The following is a 19,180-nucleotide window of genomic DNA, read 5'->3' on the forward strand; positions in this document are numbered from 1 at the left end:
CGGTGGTGGCGATGGCGCAGTAGCCACCAATGTCACGGCGGTGTTAGGCCCCAGCGCGCCGCCCGCCAGCGCCTCCGCCTGGGAGCACCGTGCCTGGAAGCGCTAAAAGCGGCAGGGATGCTCCGGGGCTGTTACAGCCAGGACAGCTCAGCGGGCTGATACATCCGCTTTAATTAATGCAGGCTCCGTAGCGGTGGCATCGTTGTCACCGCAGACCGCGTCACTGCGGGTACGGCCAGCAGCGGAGCCATTTCGCTGTGCCACGGGGCAGCGGCAGCCGCGGGCCGGAGTGTCGGCACGAAAAGCCACCACAGCTGCTGGTCAGTCACAGCGTATGGTGCGACAGACACGTACATTAGTTTGTGCGGCACAAGCGGGCCTGCACACCCACGGAGGAGTACAGGGTGATGGTGGCAGGAGGGAGAGCCCAGGCACTGCCCATCAGGCTGCTTCCAGGCCCATCCCAGGAGCCATCCCCCACTAGAAGACCAGTTTGAGGGGCACAGGGGCACAGTGGCAGGTGGGAACCCAAAATAAGGACTCAGAGAAAGGCACACCCTGTCCAGCCCCATCCCAGGGGAGCCTCAGCCCCAGAACACCTTTAGGATTGGGGGTGTAGCCGTGTTCAGGGGTGTGGGACACAGGATGGGATGCAGGGGGAGAGCGTTTGGGGATTGCACAGGGCTCATGAGGGAGTGATTAGGGCAGGAACCAGGGGTGACCAAGGGGACATAGAGAAACAAATATAGCATACAGGAATAAAAAGGGGCAGTCAAGTGTAAATGGTTTGTGATGGTTTGTCCATGTCCTGCACCTGATCAGTACAGCTTGTCCTGTCTTCTCATTAAACTCCTTCTGCACTTTGCTCTGGGTGGGGAACTTGTGGCCAGAACACCACAGGGAGCTGGCTACTGGGGGGCTGGAGAGGTTGGGATTGAGGGGCAGCTACTGGGCACTGCCTGAGCCCAGCTGCTGGAAGGAGACACACTGCACTTGTGTAAACACTCCTGCAAATACACAAATATACAGACACTCACTAGTGCACCTCCATCCTGCTCAGCTGGAGCAGGGTGTGGGATGAGGCTGCCAGTGCTGTGTGGGAGTGCTCTGTGTGGCTGGATGTGTAATCCATGTCCATGTGTATTTGCTTAACTGGTACATGTGTGAATCTGTGCATGTGCCTATTGGAAATACAAACTCTGTCTGGCTATTGCTTGGACATGAGTATGAGGATGCAGCAGCCTCACCTCTCTCAGGCTACCAGTTCTCAGACAATTTTGCCACATCAATAGATACATATATTTGTGTACATATATGCATTGGTATATTTCATATGGTTTCATATAGAAGCACAGCATTTCTACCCATTGAATTGAGATAAGATGGATTAAAGCAGACAGAAGAAGGCAACAGCTTTCTCCCAAAATATTTGCACAAAAAAAAAAAAAAATAACAGTTCTGTTTTTCTTTCAGGGATTTCATGTTTCTTGCACCCTACCTAAGCACATCTGTAATGCAGCAGGAGGTCTGGTTACAGTATTGGTTGGCATTCCTGATATACCTTGAATCAAATTAGCACAGTTATGGGTGGCAGCAGAGATCTTCAGGTTCCCCTGGTTTTCATAAAAGTCTAGTTTCAGGTGCAGTTGAGCTAATGCAATGTAAGTACAATAATGAATTCCTGTTTCTTGTCTCTCTACTCTTCTGCTCCCTTCTCCCCACCAAGTACATATTTTCAGGCATGGTAGACTCTCTTCATTCTGTACATCTTGTGATAACCTGCCCTTAACATCTACCACAGATGACACCTTTTTGGATCACAGTCATCACCTGCAGGCAAGGATTTGCAAAACTTGGGACCTTGTGTGAGGTGAGGCTGTGAGGCAGCATACCAGAGAGAGAGAAGCAGGTCCAAGCTGTTTGGGTCTGTGTGGTCACTGAGCAAGGCATGGAAACAGCAAAAAAGCACCACCTGAGTTCCAAGTGTCTGAAAGCAGAGATATCTGAGACCAGGCTGGCATCAGGTGCTGTTAAAATTATGACCAAAGGTAGCTTCATTTCTGACAACGTCTGAAGACCTGAGTGTTTTTGTAATATGAGTTAATTCAGCTGGAGGGAATTTACTCTTAAACCAATACACAATTTTAAGAAGAATTTTTCTTCATGCAAAAGTGAAGCATATCCTCAGCGTGTTTTTAAACACAGCCTGAAAAGAAGACAACAACACTGAAGGCTGACAAATGACCCTGAGCTGTGGGAGGAAGAGTGGAAGTGGACAGAGTAAACAGATCACCCATCACACTGTAACTGGGTAAATTTGAGTTTATGCATAATACTTCTGGCTCTTGTTTTCCCCAGTGCAATGGGATGCCAGAAAATGGTATCACGATAATACAGCCCTTTCTAAAAAAGGCCATGGAGCCAGACTGCTGACCATATTTAGCTCTACTAAATTGTGATTGGCACCAGCAAGCCTCAGTTGTCACCCACTGACATTTTGTTCAGCCCTAAAAATGAAAACAGTTGCCTGCACTGTTTCAAGACATGAGAGTCACTGGGGACTCATAGATAGGGAAAGAGAAAGATAAGGTAAAGTAACAAGTTCATCATGATTTAGGATCTCAAAGCCAGCCCAGCCAAAAGGGTTATTCTGTGTTTCTGAGGCTGTAAGAGGTGGCAGCAAGTGGCAGCAGGTCACGAGGGATGTCTGCAGCCAGATGGGGTGAGCACACACCAGGGAGAAGCAGCACCTGCCCCATCTGCACCCCTGAACCTCACTGGCATGGACGACCTGTCCATACTCACCATCAGTATGAAGTGCTCACCATGGAAGGCACTGTGAAATGCTTTAATGGGTCTGTGCCTGCAGTAAAACATGACTGCTTTCCTTTGCACCTTTGCTTCCCCAGGTTTGGCTGAGGTGCTGGGAGCTGTACTCTCAGGTTTACTCTTGGTGGCTGGTGGGACCTGTTCATTGTGCAGTGGGAGGGATTAAAGCTTGGGAGTCTCCTGGGGGTCCCCAGGAGTAGGGCAGGCACCTTTGCCCAGCTGCTCAAGTCTGGTTCATTCCCACTTTCCTTATGTCCATCTCACCTGGAGAGATACGAAAACCACCACTGCTGTCTGTGCCAGCTGCTGCATCCAGTGACAATGGGAACTGGGTGACAATCCCAACAAGCAGAAACCACAAAGTGCTGTGCACACCAAGGCGAGTTAAGCTGTAAAGGGCAATCCTCCATCAGCAGGGAGCTGATACAGGGCTGGGGAAGGGGTTTGATCTTTTCCTTTCATGGAGAGGGCACAGAATACTATTGGTTCAGTCTCTCCACTTGTCTGCAAAGTATCAGTCCAGGAGTGACAGAGTTAACAAATACAGTGGAAGAGACAGCTCTGTAAGCTGAGCTACATGGTCACATGCACAGGTTTTATTTTTAACATCCCAAAACTGCTTGATGTTTCTGCCTGGGCTTGCTCTGTGTCCTGTTCTCTTCTCTTTCTTTGCTTGCAGCTCTTTCTCACCCACCTCAGTTCAGCCCAGCTGAGCACAACCAGGAGAGAAGTGTTTGGTACGTGCACAGGGACTCTATGATCAAGGTAAGGCTTTGTAAATACAGTTGGAGTCTTTTTTGGACAAATCTTGATGCAATGTCATGGTTACTGTAGCAAGCTGTGAAAATCAAGACATCTTCAAAACAGCCTTAGTAATTAAGATGAAATAGAATAATCATGAGATGTCTTAAATGACACTCTAAAACAGGCGCAGCTGGTAACTGTGAGCACTTCTGTGACATCCTACTCTAAAAAAAAACCCTCCATAATATATTCAGTGAATTAGCTGTAGTTTGCCACACTGTATGCGAGATTTTAAAAAACTAATGCTGATTGTAAGATGGGAGCTTCAGCAGCAGATCAGATGATAAATCAAAAATTCAATTTCTGTTACTTCCAAGAAACTCAGAGAAGACAAGGAGATACAGTATGGGTGAAAGGAGAGGCAAGAGCAATCTCATGACAAAAGTGCTTATACTTAAATGAGTTTTGTAGATTGAGACTGCAAACTTTATGTTGGCAATCTATATTGAATGAATGATGAAGTAAGAATTGCAAGAGTTAAAGCTACTACTGCACCATTTATTCTTGTGACTGCTCAGCAATTTTTATTAATGAATATATTATATTTTTATTGTATGACTTAGATCTTAACCAGTAGCTCTGAGATTCTTTACACTGGGCACCTTTCAGAAAAGTATGTTAATGAGATTTTTACCAGAGCATAAAATAGAACCTGAGCCCACAGAGAAAAAAACATAGTTTGGACCATTACCCTCCCCACTTTTTTCTTTCCTTAAACAGCAATGAAACTGGACCTATTATTTCAAAGCACTTTTTGAACTCAAACCAAGATCAAACCCATTTCCTAGTTATCAATGCAAAGTGAAAGTTTGCTTGACTGTGTCTACCAAGGACAGCACTGGGACCCCTGACATGTCCGAGGAGCAGCAGAGCACCTCCATGTCACAGCCTGCTGATCTGCCTGCTCTCACAGGACTCCCCAACATGCCCAGCAAAAGATGCTGATGCTGAGCTATCCTGCACAATGCCACCAGCCCAGGAGACCATTTCAGCACCTGAAATTTTTGGGTGGGTTTCTCTCAGATGAGCTGTGGCTACATTGCGCCAGGTAGGGAGGAGCAAAAAACATTGCTGATCCAGGTCTTTTAGTGGGGAGTGCAGAGCGGGATTCCCACCAGCAGCGCCCTGTGTTACCTGTGCCTCACTACTCTGAAGTCTCCCTGCTCCTCCTGTAACACCTTTAGTGCATTTCACCAGACAGAAATCGCACAAGCAGATTTTGGTGCTGCTTTACTGCCTGTGTGCAGCACAAATTTCCAGTCAAGAGGGAGGTTTGATGGTGGAACAGCTTCTCTTGATCTCCCTGGTCCTGCATGTCAGGTGTAGGGAGCTGAAGAGAAGCTGATGTGCTGTTCTGAGAACCTGAGCAACAGGCATGCTCCTGAAGAAAGGCAAGAAGCATGGATTGAAGTCTTTGCCTGACTGATGCACCATACTGTGGATTTATTTTGTTTAAGTATAAAGCAATTCCAACCTGTTCAGTAAGTCTGAAATACTGGCTATTGCCATGAAACCACAGCCTCATCCAGGTGATCCACAGGTAGGAAATACAGGCAGTAGCTCCCTAATTGTCACAGCTTCATCCTTCCATTGTTGGGTTTATCCAAGTCAGTTGTTTCACAGAAAATCTTACTCTTCCTCATGTCTTTTATACTAAGGGTTTGAAATTCACCGGGATTGCCCTGGAATCAAAGTGCCCCTGTAAAATTCATGTGAATTTGTTCGAGGTCGCCTCAAAAGCAGGTCTTGTTTATGCTCACTATTAATGTTATGGATGAAGATTTCATCTACACCTTTAATTCTCTCTTTCCACCTGCCCTGAGCCATACCATACTCACTGCTTGCCTCTTTTAAAGTTTATCTGTCAACTTGTGTGCACAAGGTCAGTCTGAGTGGCAACTGCAGAGCAGGAATGCTATGAAGGACAGTGACCCACTGTGCTGAGTGCCAAGGAGGTCACTCAAGCTGTAGCTGTCCCTGCTGTGGATGCTGAGGTGTGGAGTTTGACTTGTTTAGAGGTCCCCATGATTCCAGGTGGTGGCATTCTTGGATTTGATTTTTATTTTGTGTCTAAGGAGAGCACTTAAGAGCTCCTGGGATTCATGTACAAATGCAAAACAGTATGGTTTCCAATGGCACAGTCATTTTGTCCTCATCTCTAAGAAATAAGTATCTGTTTTAGCAAAAGAAGGCCAAAGCTTGATTCTTGACAAGGTTGTTAAGCAAGCAGTGATTGAGGAAATGCAGTGCATGAAAGGAAAATCACTAGTGAAAGAAGACTTACTTGGTTCTATCAGACTTCTATCAGATTCTACAGGTGGCTCTGCCGGGTTTTTGTGCAGGAGGCATGCAACTGCAAGTGAAACATAAGAACCTGAGCATCTCTATGCTTGGCATTTTTGCTTGGCATTTACATATTTTTATAAAATACCATATTTAATTTTACATATTTTCATATTTTTAAACTTTAATTCTACATCTGCCAAATAGAAGCAATAGTATTTTTCAATCTCAAGTGCTCCTCTAGTACTGCAAAGATAAATTCATTATTGTGAACATGAAGATTCTTATATTGTAAGAAAATTAATAACTGTATTCCCCTCAAGATTTCAGTATGATAAAGATGAGATAAACATTATATACTAGGCAACAAGGATTAAAAGAAATAGAGAACATTGCCTATCTGCCCTATACACTTTTCCAAAAGTATTCATGTTCCTTCTGTTGTAACATTATATATAACTTCAGCATTCTTGGCTCCAGCATTTGGATGTGAACTTCCATGAGATTTTTTTAGGAGCTTGTTATCATGTTGAAAAATTTAGAAAGGTTGTGTTATGTTCATTTGCAATCTTATCTCAGAGGCACTCTTTAGGGTCATTATTTGGGTTTCTGGTGGCCCTTTTTGATGTTTCTTCAAACTGGGAGGTGTCCCTTGATTCTGTGCAAAGAGCTCAGGTGCAATGTATGACCTTAGTATGTCAAATGGTCAGTCACATCCCAAATGAGAAAATACTTGTATCATTTTGGCTCATTGACCGCAAATTAATTATATATACATCTCCTGAAAGTAAATTTTAATTTGTTTATAAACTATAAGTTATTATCACTGAACAGGTCCACTCCAGACACAGACATAGCTGTTGTTAAAATAGCAGCTGTATATTTTTAAACCTTACTTGATTTGTTGTCATGATGGTCTAAAAATAAAGATTTACCAAAGTGGACAGACTGTGGACTGTAATGTGCATTCTTTCTTTACACAGTAGCCTGAACATGATTGAAGTAATAATTTCTGGTTTATTTTTTTGTTGTTGTTGTTTCTTAACCCAGACCTTGAGAAATTTTGCTAGTTGCAGGGAATCAAGAAGTGTACGAGTCAAGAGAAATGTTTTGTCACCTGATTTATCTGTGTGTCACTTCTCTCTGGATGTTATGTATCAAACCTACTGAGGCAAAATTTATTAACTTCCTGCTGAGTGTTTTGAGTTTGTAGTTTTTGTACTTGCAATAATACCATCAAGTAAACCACAGGGCCAACTAAATTATCAATTAAAATACAGAGCTGATTACTGCCATATCAGAATAGAAGAAGCATTCAAACCCTGATAAATATCAGGAAGAAACTCTCTGTCTGTACTTCCTGTCCTCTGTGTTCACAGATTTGACAATGAGAGGAGAGGAATAGATATCTTTTGTTTGAAAAGAACATATATGAGCATATATGAGTTAGAGATGAGGTAAACTAAACTAAAAATTGCCTCAATAACGAGGAAGACTGGTTCTGCATCTGAATGCTATGATATGGTCACTTTTCATAAACAAAGCATGTATTTTCTTTCTCTACACATGATTTGGATGGGATTTATTTCAGTATACAACAATGTGAAAGCAGGCTTCTCTCCAGAAACTTTGCCATCAGTCCTTTCTGTGTTTTGGAGAACAATAAGGCCTATCCTTCTAATGTAGGAGGGTTTTTTTATCAACTGTTTGTCCCCAGGAGTTACTTTTGCAGTGGAAAGTATTGTTCACACAGTCATGTTTTTATTGCAGTGTAATGTACCCAGCCTTCCTCTGACCTTATGCAAGTCATGGCTGGGACTATTTTTAGAGATTATATTTGCAGCAAAATGCTACAAGAATGAGAGCAGCAAGGATGCTGCCAATGTGAAATAAATCCATCAGTATCTCCTGCTTTTCTGAGCTGCATAAAAGTACATGTAACTAAACACCTAAAGCAGGACAGTGCCACCCCAAACCACATGTATTTAAGGCTTGGTGTGGCTGAGGCCATCCTGGCCAGCACCCTGGTGTCACCTCTGTGCAGAAGCCAGTGTTTCCCAAGGCAAGGCAGGGATGTTATAGTGGGAAGTCACAAGATTTTATTTTCTGCATTGCTGTCTTGAGCTCTTTCTCTGCAAAGGTGTACGTACCTAGGACTTATACTTGAGAGTGTGAATTTGTCTCTGAGTAAAGGGACCACCAAGGGTGTGTTCCTTTACTCTGCAGGGCCTAGAGGGAATGGGGTTGATTCATTAGGAGGTGTAAGCAGGTATTGATCAGCATTGGAAATTGCAAAAGATGGAACAAATGTGCAATTAATGCACATCAAATTTTCAAATGTATGTGTTGATATTTAGTTCAGGGACTCACAAGCATTTCCTTTCCCAGACATCTTTCTTTCTCCAGTGTTGTTCATTACTTCCACTGCCAGGGTATAAAGGTGTGAAAGACATGAAGTTAAGAGAAAACCTTCAAGAAAGAGAAAGAAAGCTCTTCACATAGAATCTCTTCCCCCAGAACCTGAGCCCACTTCCTCTGCAGCACACCATTCCTCAGGGCTAGGTCACTTAATTCTAGGTTTGCAAAAGAAAATACATCTAAGGTAAACACGTGTTTTCTTTAACCCTGGAAAAATAAAACAAAGTCTAAATTATTTTACTAGCAATATCTGTCTTTTCTCAGAGCCAAGTGAGGGCGTATTGGGTCTATGATAGTTCCTACTGCATGAAATGTGTGGGGGAAGATTTGTCAAAATTGTTTTCCTATTTTCACATAAAAAAGAAAAACACCATGGGTCCTGTTTGAAAACAAAACTTGAGGGTTTTTTTATTTTTTTATTTATTTTTATTATTTATTGTCAGCTTTTTTCTTTTCACAAAGTTTCGCAGTGATTCCAGAACCAGGCTGGAATGCACTAAGGAGCAGGAAGTCAAAAGTTAGGAGGTTTTTACTTGCAGCAGATCTTCTATGGTCCAAGTTACTGATACCAGTTGAAGGTATCCAGGGAAGTAGCTCCAAGTCGTGGCTGAGCAGCCTCTAGTTCTGTAGGTGACTGTATGGAACTGGCAGTCACTTTGTCACAGCCTTGTTCCCACTAGAAGTGCATGTGAGCCCTTCATGTGTGGAAACCAAGTGTGGGCATGGAGTGTCTGTGGCCATCCTCATTCCTTCAGACAATAACTCTTACCTTCTTGTCTTTGTCACACACAGCACCGGGCCCAGAAAGCTCCCCCTGGGCAACACAGGCACTGTGAGCAATGTTTCAGCCGGCACTGCCGCGCACCCATTGAGATCTCCGTGTCCTGCATGGTGATCAGCTGCCACCTCCACTGCGGGGCCACCTTCCACATGTGCAAGGAGGAGGAGCACAAGTTACTCTGCCCCTTGGAGCAGGTGTCCTGCCTCAACTCAGCCTATGGCTGCCCTTTCTCCATGGCCCGCTTTAAGCTGGGGAAGCACCTCCAGGTCTGTCCAGCCAGTGTTGTCTGCTGCTCGATGGAGTGGAACCGCTGGCCAAATGTGGATTCAGACACAACCCTGCACAAGAACATTATGAAAGAAACCTTGAATGAAGAATGTCTGGACACAGCTTTGGCACTCAGAGACCAGAAGATACTTTTCAGGACTTTGAAAATAGCTGAATTATTTCCAGAGTGGAGGAAAAAGGATGAACTGGAAGAATTAATGGATCAAGCCATGGGTGGGGAAGCAGGTGCTGTGGGAGGAGCTGCCTGTGGTTCCCAAGAGGGCAATGGCCAGTCTGAGCTCAGCCAGCGTGAGCGGGAAGATTTGGCAAAGGACAAAGAGGGAATGGATCTGGGGAGTTACAAAACCTGGGAGAACATTTTCAGCAAAGAGCTTCTGGCTTGCCAGGTAACAGGCTCAGCAACCAGCACAGGACAAAAGAAAGAGGAGGCTTCCAAGAAAACACCAGCAGCCTCTCATGCTCCCAGCTCTACAGAGAAGGCAAAGGAAGGACCTGAGAGTGCAGAAGAGGGAAAGAGCCAAAAGTCTGAACAAGTTACACCGAATAGAGTACTGAATGGACTGGCTCCCTGGCAAGAAGGGGTCCTGGAGAGGCTGAAGAAGGAGGTCAGTGTAGCTGATTACAACATGTATCTGGTACATCATGGAGGAATGCTCATCCGCTTTGGCCAGATGGCTGCTTGCACGCCTAAAGAGAAAGACTTCGTCTATGGGAACTTGGAAGCCCAGGAGGTGAAGACTGTCTATACCTTCAAAGTGCCAGTTAGTTACTGTGGCAAAAGAGCACGACTAGGAGATGCACTGGGCCACAAGATGCCAACTTCAGACAAGTCAGTGGATACCTCAGAACTGGGAATAAATGTAGATGAACTACCTAAGACAAACATAGTTGAAGCCACACTGCTGTGTGCTCTGGAAAAAGAGCAGAAAGGCCATGAGATCTCTGAAGCAAGAGGTATTGATGGACTCTTTGTGGATTTTGCAACACAGACATACAATTTTCCTTTGGAACCCTTCTCCTCTAGAGCAGTTCTAGCAGATATTCTGGATGAAAACAGCCCACCAGAAATGCACATGGAGCTCTACACTGAATGTGTAACCAGAAGACACAACAAAAGCAGTTCAGCTTTCACGTTCACTTGCAGCCATTTCTTCAGAAGGGATGAGTTCCCGTCTCACTTCAAGAATGTGCACGCTGATATCCAGTCATGCTTGGATGGATGGTTCCAGCATCGCTGCCCACTGGCCTACTTGGGATGTCCTTTTGTCCAAAATCACTTCCGCCCCGAGGGACTTAAGGCCAAGGTTATTTACAGCAAGACTCTCAAGACATTTGCTATTAAGCCAGAGGTGGACACCCTTCTTGCTGAACCGGGCAAGTGCAATTCCACAGTGGATAGTCGAGGGAGAAACAAGGACCTGCTGAGCAGCCTCCCAGTGGAAGTGCTCAAGTACATTGCAGGATTCCTGGACAGCTTCAGTTTATCTCAGCTATCACAAGTGTCAGTGCTCATGAGGGACATCTGTGCCACTCTTCTTCAAGAGAGGGGAATGGTCCTGCTGGTCTGGGAGAAAAAAAGATATTCCCATGGTGGTACTTCTTGGAGAGCTCGCAAAAAGGCAAGTGACTGTGATACTGGGAAAAAGAGTCATGAGTTCTCTTCAGATAAAACATGGGAATGACAAAAAAAGCTGCATGTAAATGTGCAAATGCGGGGAAGGTTCATGAGGTTGTGAATTTGCACAGGGGTTTGTTGTCAGGGACAGGGCTGTAGAGTGCAGTGCATCTAGCAAAATGATGAAGGTGTAACTAGACATTTTCTGACTAGCTGAAAGCCCCCACCCAAGCTCATCTTGGGTAACCCTTTTGCATGTGCACCATTTCTAGGCATTGAGGACTAAGAATTCCTGATATTTATGTATCCCATTAAAAATGGCAGGTGATAACTAAAGCAGCAAAACCATCAAGTATGAGGTACATAACAATACAGACCCCATGTTTGCTTGCCATGCCAGCCCTGCACCATCAGAAGTTCATTAGAGTGTCCAGAGAAAGTAATGCACACCCACTGTAAGCATAGACAGGTATTTAAAACCCTCGTTTCCTCTCCCTGATTCCTGTCCCCTCTCCTGCATTAGATCTGGCAGTTCAGCAGCCTGTTCTCCAGAGTTCACAGCTGGCAGCGCAGCGACGTCCCGAGCATGTCGGAGCACCTGAGGAATTGTCCCTTCTACCAGGCGGAGCGCAGGACGGAGCCCGTGCTGCTGGCAGGCATGAGTGAATCTCGGGAGCAGACTCGAAAGACTTTGGTCTCTACTTTCAAGCACAGAGTCTGAACAGCTTGCTTCCCCTCTGCCATGCTTCCTCCTGGGGTCTTGAGATGAAGATTTGGGGATTCAGGTGTAAAGATTGTTGCTTCCAACTCTCCTTTGGACATACAAAATCGACTTCTCCCCAGCTGTGTTTGAAACCTGTGGTTTGTTTTTTTTCTGCATTAATTTGTTAAAACTTCAGCCACTGCTTGCTAACATCACATGCTTTCTGTTTGTTTCTGTTCCTGGTTTAATACAGCATCTTGAAGAAAGCAATGAGGATCTTACTTGAAAATAGCATTTTTACATCCTTGAAGGTAGGCTGGTCCTGTACCATGTGCTTGAGGGAAGAAAGAGCAGTAATGTACTTAGCCCAAATAGATCTGAAACACCTTAATTTAGTCTGGAAAGCCAAGTTCTTGGAGCACAAGTAGATGCCCTCCTGCCTGGCAGACCTAGGGACTGCTAACCTGCTCTGCAAGGTGGGAAAAGGGAAAGGACACCCCAAAATTATGTGAATTATTTAGAACTCCAGTGAGAACTTGGGAATTCACAGCCACAGACCATAATTTAGGACCCTGACTAAGGCAGGCATGCTTAGTTGAGTGCAAGCCTAAAGCTGAGCTCATGGGAGCATTCAAACCAAACCAAAGCAAACAAACTTACTCTTCATTATAAGTAACCGAGTAGCAAACAATTTTAGAGATTCAATTGACTTTTTATATGTTAAGATAAAAACTTTCTGTGTTTTATCTGATAATTCATTAAAGCCATGAAAGAATATTTGATAATTTTTAAAATGCCTTACTAACTCAGTTGCGCAGTTGTAAATTGCAAATTCTAATTGTAAGCAACTGAAAACAGAATGTCAAAGAAATAATATTCTTTTCCATAAAAGAAAAGTAATTCAGTAACCCATTCAGTAGCAGAATGGATAATGTTTGCTTCAGTTAAATGAGCTGGAGCATAGGATCTTTTTTTACAGAGCCATAAAAGTGATTAGGATTTGGTTTATCTTTTAATAAATACACTAACTTAAACCAGAACAGGCTTGCTGAGGCAACAGATGAGAGAAAACAGGCATGTTACCAGCAGTGTCTATCTTATTACACAATTTGAATCCATTTCAGTGGTACTAGTCAGAAATGCCATGGATGTGGTGGTGGGTGAGATTCCTCTGAAATGGCCATACATTTATTTGTCAGTTTAGGACAGTTTCTAGCCACTGCACAGCCACAGGGTGCTGACTCACCCCTTTCTTTTCTAAGCTCATAGCCAGAAGTGTGAGCTCAGGACTGAAGTTGGCTTCTATCTCTCTGTCTGGGGCAGGACAACCTTGCTGGGAACCAGGATATTTGCTGGCCTGGACCACTGCTCTTCACACCTGGGCGGGCCAGGTGCAAACTGGCTCAGCAGATGGGTACGTGCCACACTTGCCATCCTCAGCCTTAGTGCAGATCTGGGATGAGATGGCCTGGCAGAAGGAGCCCTTTCTTACCCAGAAAAGTTGCTGATGAACCTGGGCTGAGTGCTTGGTAGTCAAAGGTGTGAATTGTGTGGTGACCCAAACCACCCTAAATGCAGCTCAGTCTTTTCTACACCTGCAGCTTAAGTGGTTCCTGTGAGATTTTTAACCATATGAGGATGTTTTTCGTGTCCAGACACACACCCTCAGGAGCATACAGTCTGAGCTGTGAGGGCAGTGGAATGGTCCCAGGGAACAGGAAAAGCAGCACTTTTTCTGCCCCTAGAGATCCTTTCTGGGAAGTCTCATAATGCTTTAACATGAAAATAAACTTCTCTGCGCAGGTATCCTGCCCAAAACACAAGTAGCATACCAGGTTTATGAAGAGGAAACTGAAGGAAATGAACACAGGGAACCTAAGCTGGGCCAGGAGCAGCTGGAATCAGATACTCTGATCCTTCATCCTGAGGCTTAAGCCACTGCACAGAAACAAACTATCCATCCTTTAAAGCTGCCTACAAAAAACCACCTGCCCTCAAAACATTCCATATAACATGATCTGCCCAAAATTATCTCCTTGTTTTACCCAGCAAAGTTGACAGATGTGAAAACATACAGCTAGAATTCTTAGACTTCCTAAGTCTCTAGGAATTCCTAAGAGACCTGGAATTCCTAGATCTCTATATCAGGGCCTCATTCTTCACTTGTCATGTATCTGATTTTGAGCACCCAACTCTATCTGCAGAACACAGTATCTGCAAGTGCATGTCCAAAAATTGGGTGTCAGAATCTATGCTGGGTCCATACTTTTATTAATAACTTGGGGAGGGTGGAAAAAAATGTTGCTTAAATAATAAGGTCTCAGAGTAAGTCAGTGCTCAAGGCTGGTAGGAGACCATGAAAAATTTCAGCCTGAACAGTCTCTCACATGATCAGTCACTTAGCTGCTGTAAAGTGCTGTGGCTGCCCTGAAATTTTTGCCTATGTTAGGTGTGAATTTGGCTCATTTTACCTTTAGTGCCAGTGTCACCAGCACCACTGCTACTCTGCTCCTGGCTGCCTTCTGTCAGTTCCAGAGTATTTTTTTCTTGTCACTCCCTGCTCCTGGAGATGCCATGACTTCAGTTCCAGCCTTATTACAATAGATTCCACTTCTTCCCTCCACAGTAGGTGCCTGAGTCAGACTTCAGGGGGATGCAACCTTTGGAAATATGATGTTGATGGTGCAGGTCAGAGTTAGGAATATTGCAACCTCTACCTCTTGGGATCAGGCAGGGTGTGCATAGAACATCCAGGAGATTGGATCATTTCCCTTCTGGTATTCATACAGGTAATGCTGGACAGACACAGAATGTTCATTCATAGAGAGACATATTTGCTCCTGTGAATGTACAGGTATATTTCTGTAAACTGTAAATTTGATTAAGTAACCTTCAGCACATCCACTGAAAGCTGGAAATCCACAGCCAAAATCTTCAGGTTAGTCTGGTTAACCTGATCTGGGAGAGGCAAATCTATACAGGGAACAGGGGACCACCCTTCCATTTCTGCATACCCACCTGGCCAATGTCATCAGGGAGATGCTTCTCACTTCATCCCACCCTTATCACGAGTGGAGAGCTGTGAGCTGGTGTCAGATGCAGTTTTATTAATCTAAGGGTCATGCCAAGCTAGCTCAGAGTTGATGGTCCTGCTCATTAGCAGAGTCAAGAGAAGATTTAGGAGGTGGAAGGAACCGAATTTTCCTGCACTGTATGTCTTGGTGAGCACAATGCTGGCTTATTTAAAAGGTGAGAGGCTTTGCTTTGGATTCAGCAAGTCCTTAGCTCCTGGTTTAACTTTGTAATTTGGCCAAAAAAACTTCAGCTAAATTTCAGCTTGAGGAATTTGATCAGAAGAAACTGATCATTTGGTGTTTTTCAAAATAGTCTATTGTTTTGGCAGGGTCTGAACTGGAAAAGAGGATCCAATTCCAGCAGAGCATTGAGGTTGCTCTCAGTCCAGCCCTCACACTCTGGATCTTCATGACTTTGATCTTGTTTGTGTTGTCCACAAGTCCTGTGAAGTGCAAGAGCAATACTCCACACACTCCAGGTTGACATGTCTTGCAGTGCTTCCTCTCCCTGGAAAAGTGGAAGTGAAATGAACACATTGTGGAAATCAGAAAAGTCAGAGCAGGGGAAAAAACTCATGACAAGAGAAGAAGGGAAGAGAAAAGGTAATGAGTTTGGATAGAGAGACCTGCCTCTTTGTAGGTGGTGTAAGCAGAGGCAAGAGGAGAGAGGTAAAAAGGCACAGGAATGAGAGGAGTTGGGATGTACTGCCAAAGCCAGAGGTTTTCTGCACAAAAGCATTTCCTTGAGAAAGACTCTGGAAATTCCCAATTGGTGCTATACAGTAACATGGGGCAGATAAAAATTTTTAAGAGGTGAAAGGGCAAGTGACCTACTGACATGTATCCTAAGTCTGGGTTGAAGGAAGGAATTTTTTGATGGACCTCCAACTCCCAAAGCTGAGTGAGCACAGATAAGGTCAAGTTTATCTGACCAGTGCCTGTTATTTTGTGAAACTTTGTAACTCCTTGTTGCATTCTTAGGAATAAAAATTATTATGGTATAAAAAGATCCATTCAAATTCAGGTCTTAGCTTGGTTTTTTTGGCTTCATCACATTAATGTATATTTTGCCTTCAAATCAGGTGTGGCAGTTCCTGTACCCTCATATTCATTATGCTCCTGTCTACTGCTCTGCTCTTCACTATCATTTTTCTGGTTGAAGACTTTTATTTATATATGTTTTATATTTATTTAATTTTAACAAATATTTTTAGGTTTGACCCCATCTTCTTTGTACAGCCACATTTTCCTTCCTGGTTCAGTTATTTACTTCAATGAAAAACTACCTCTTCTTTTAAAAATCCATTTTCCAGATTGATGCTACATTATATCTGCAAACATATGAAGAAAAGTTTTCTCCTTACCTTTGTCTTTGTGGCTGTTCATCCAGGTAGCTACAGAGGGGCTTTTACTTCTTTGCTTTGCATGTTCCAGAGACACTGCACAGAAATTCCGTTCCAGATCTCTCTCAGAAATTCTGAGCATCTTTCACATACAGTTTCCTTACCACTGTAGTCCACACTACAGAATCTCAAATTCCCTGGGGTTTAATTTCTTTTGAAACAAAACATGCATATGCAGTGCAGGCTTATTCTTATTTATCTTCCCACTGAATTTATATGTAAGGAAATTATGATCACACACTCCAAATTTATTTTTGATGGCCACCTGCTCTATGACTTAATTGCTATTTACAACTAACAAATCTTTTGTAGGTTCAGTGATGGTCTGGTGAAGGAATTTATCATGTCATGCTGAGAATTATAGGCCTGAGGCCCATTATGATGATGAGAGATGATTCACTGGTCCATAAGTCTGAAGTTATTTTCCCGAGGATAGCAGAGTCCTTACTGGGGTTTATCTCTTTTAAAATTTGCTCTCTCCCTACATATCCAGGTATGAACTCGAGCAGTTCATGGCTGACACTGAGCTGCACCAGAGAAAAGCCTCTTTTAGCTTTCTGAGCTCCATATAAACAATTTGTAACATCATACATGTGATATTAATGAACTGGTTTTATTTTCATTTCTACAGTCCTGAACAGCAGAATTTTTAACACCTGGATTGACTGTTATGCTACCACGTTCCTGGTACTTGCCTGATATCTAGTTTACATCCTATATAGCTTCCTACCAATATCTGAAGGTGCTTACAAAGGTAATGGAGCCAAGGTCTTCTCAAGAATAGCAGGTGATGTAACAAGAAGCAGAGGCAACAAGCTGAAACTTGGTAGGTTCTGGCTGAACTTCAGGAATTACTCTAAAAAAAAAAAAAACCAGCACTGGAACAGGTCCCCAGAAAGGTGGCAGTAACTCCCTCTTAAGCAGGATTTAACATGAGTAAGAGCTGAAAATGCTGACATGCAGCATACTCAGCTGTACTCAGTATCTTGGAGGGTTTCCAGATTTGGTTGGACAAAATTATGGTGACCTGACTGAGTCAGAGGTTGGACCAGAGACCTCTGGAGGTCTCCTCCCAGCATAGTTTCTCTGATTCCATAGCATCACCTGAGATTCCCTGCAGTGCACCGTCATCTGCCACTCCTGCCTCATCTGCTGCCCTTAGCTGAACTAGATGGTCCCTTGGTTACTGCTGCTGTCTGCTGCTGCTTCTCTCATCACAATGAGTGTATTCTTTCCCCTTGAAATCTAGGCCTCTGCTCACTGATACCTCAGTATCTGTCATCACATAGTGATTTAACAGGTTTTTGTCTCCCTGAGTAGGAAAACAGATACAAAGCACTCTCCCAGGAGCTCTAGCACCACTGAATGGCTCTCTTGAACTCGATGCCTTCATGGTAAAGCTGTGCTTTGTTGGAATACGTGGGTGCCCTCTGAGGGCATGGATAATGCTGAACAATAACCTGTAGGGCCAGGGGAGCAGAAGTGAGTGCATCTCAGACTGGCAGGGACTCACAGGGTGTGCTGGTAGGTGTGTGATCTTACCTTGGAGAGGCAGTGGGAGCACCAGGCAGAGCAGCTTCTGACAGCTCATGGCTCCTAAGTACAGCTTCTGCAGGAAGAGTAGATATTCCTTGTGAGGATTTTCCAAGCAGGACTGAGCTGGTGAGTGAGGATGGGACTGGTATGCAAAGGGTAAGTCTGTATCCAGAGCCCCGAGCTGTGGCTGGGGTTTATCATGCTTTCCTGCAGGTGTGTATCCATGATTTTAGCTGGCCACAGCACGACTGAGTTCTGTTACTGTGAGGAAACACACCAGCAGAGAAGCAGCCAACTTCTCTCTGTGTGCTTGAAAGACAGAGAAAAGGCAGTAGCCAAACACCATCAGAGCTCATCCATTTCCTTTTTCTCAGTTTGAGTTTCTTCCTGCAAAGCCAGGGCTGAACTGGCAGCTGCTGATGGCACTACACACCCACTGGGCTAAAGGGGAGCTGGAGCTGGCTCCTGCCACTGCACAGCAACCATCTTCTTTCCAGACTGAAGAAGGTTTTACAGGGGAAAAAAAAAAAAAAAAAAAAAAAAAAAAAAAGATAAAAAAAAAGAAAGAAAAAAAAGAAAGAAAAGAAACCCACTTCAGCCTCCAAGTCTTTCACAAAGATAAAGCAGTCTAAAAAGCAAATATGCAGAGAGGTGACTGCTTTCAAACACTGCAGGTTGGGAGGGGCTCCTCGACCCCAGGGGTTGAGCCTCATTTCTCTGCTGCATCCAGGCTCCCAAGCTTGGTGTGGGAAGAGTTAATAGGTTAAAATATAGAGGGTTTTTTTCCCCTGTAGCTTTGTCAGAGTGAAAGTGAAGCAGCTCTGGTAGCTGGTGTGGAGCTTCCTGCCCCCCCACCCCTGTAGTGAAGGTCAACCAGTGAAAATAGGGTCCTCCCAAAGGTGAGAGGAAAATGGTGAGTGATCCACTGACAGCCAGTATCCATCCCCCACACAGAATTCCTGCTGTGTATGCTCTAGGATGGGAAGCAGGTAGACTCTCAGATCCCCACACACAGCTTTCAGCAGGCTGAAAAGGTGAGGGCCTTGCCTTATGTCCTGGCTCATGGTCACTCTGTGGCTCTCCAGCAGGGTCAGCATTGCCCTGCTGCTCAGAAAAACCCTCTGCAGCAGTCAAGGAGGGAACATTGCTGACTACAGCTGACCAGGTGGCCAAAGGTCCATGTGGATGTATCAAAGCTGCTAGAAAGTGGGGACCCACCTCTTGGCTGCAAGGACTGAGCCTGGAAGACAAGAGCTGTAGCATTTGTTTGTGCATCCATCCACAGCAGGAGGCTCAGAAATCACCCAACTGTGTTTGGGCTGTGAGCAAGTGCCTGGGGACAACAGGAGTCCCCTGTCCTCAGGCACTGAAATGGCCCTGCATCCTCACACCACTGCTCCCAACACCCATCATCACAGGCTGCTCGTCCATCTTCTTTCCTGTGTG

The 19,180-nt window shown here is 44.4% G+C and overlaps 1 protein-coding gene across 1 annotated transcript; it reads left to right on the top strand.

Annotated features, from left to right (window-relative positions):
- Positions 1-983: 983 nt before the first annotated feature.
- FBXO40 (F-box protein 40) lies at positions 984-16,408 on the top strand. The gene is made up of 3 exons (XM_056482486.1): positions 984-3,594; positions 9,127-11,022; positions 11,542-16,408. Exons 1-3 carry the CDS (start codon positions 3,586-3,588, stop codon positions 11,737-11,739), a joined length of 2,103 nt encoding a protein of 700 aa, XP_056338461.1. The 5' UTR covers positions 984-3,585; the 3' UTR covers positions 11,740-16,408.
- Positions 16,409-19,180: the final 2,772 nt, after the last annotated feature.

The sequence above is a fragment of the Oenanthe melanoleuca genome, chromosome 1, assembly GCF_029582105.1.
Source record: "Oenanthe melanoleuca isolate GR-GAL-2019-014 chromosome 1, OMel1.0, whole genome shotgun sequence".
Classification (NCBI taxonomy): Eukaryota; Metazoa; Chordata; class Aves; order Passeriformes; family Muscicapidae; genus Oenanthe; species Oenanthe melanoleuca.

Coding starts and splice junctions, on each gene's coding strand:
- FBXO40 (XM_056482486.1), top strand. Junction 11,023..11,541: donor CTTGGAGAGCTCGCAAAAAG/GCAAGTGACTGT, acceptor CTCCTGCATTAG/ATCTGGCAGTTCAGCAGCCT.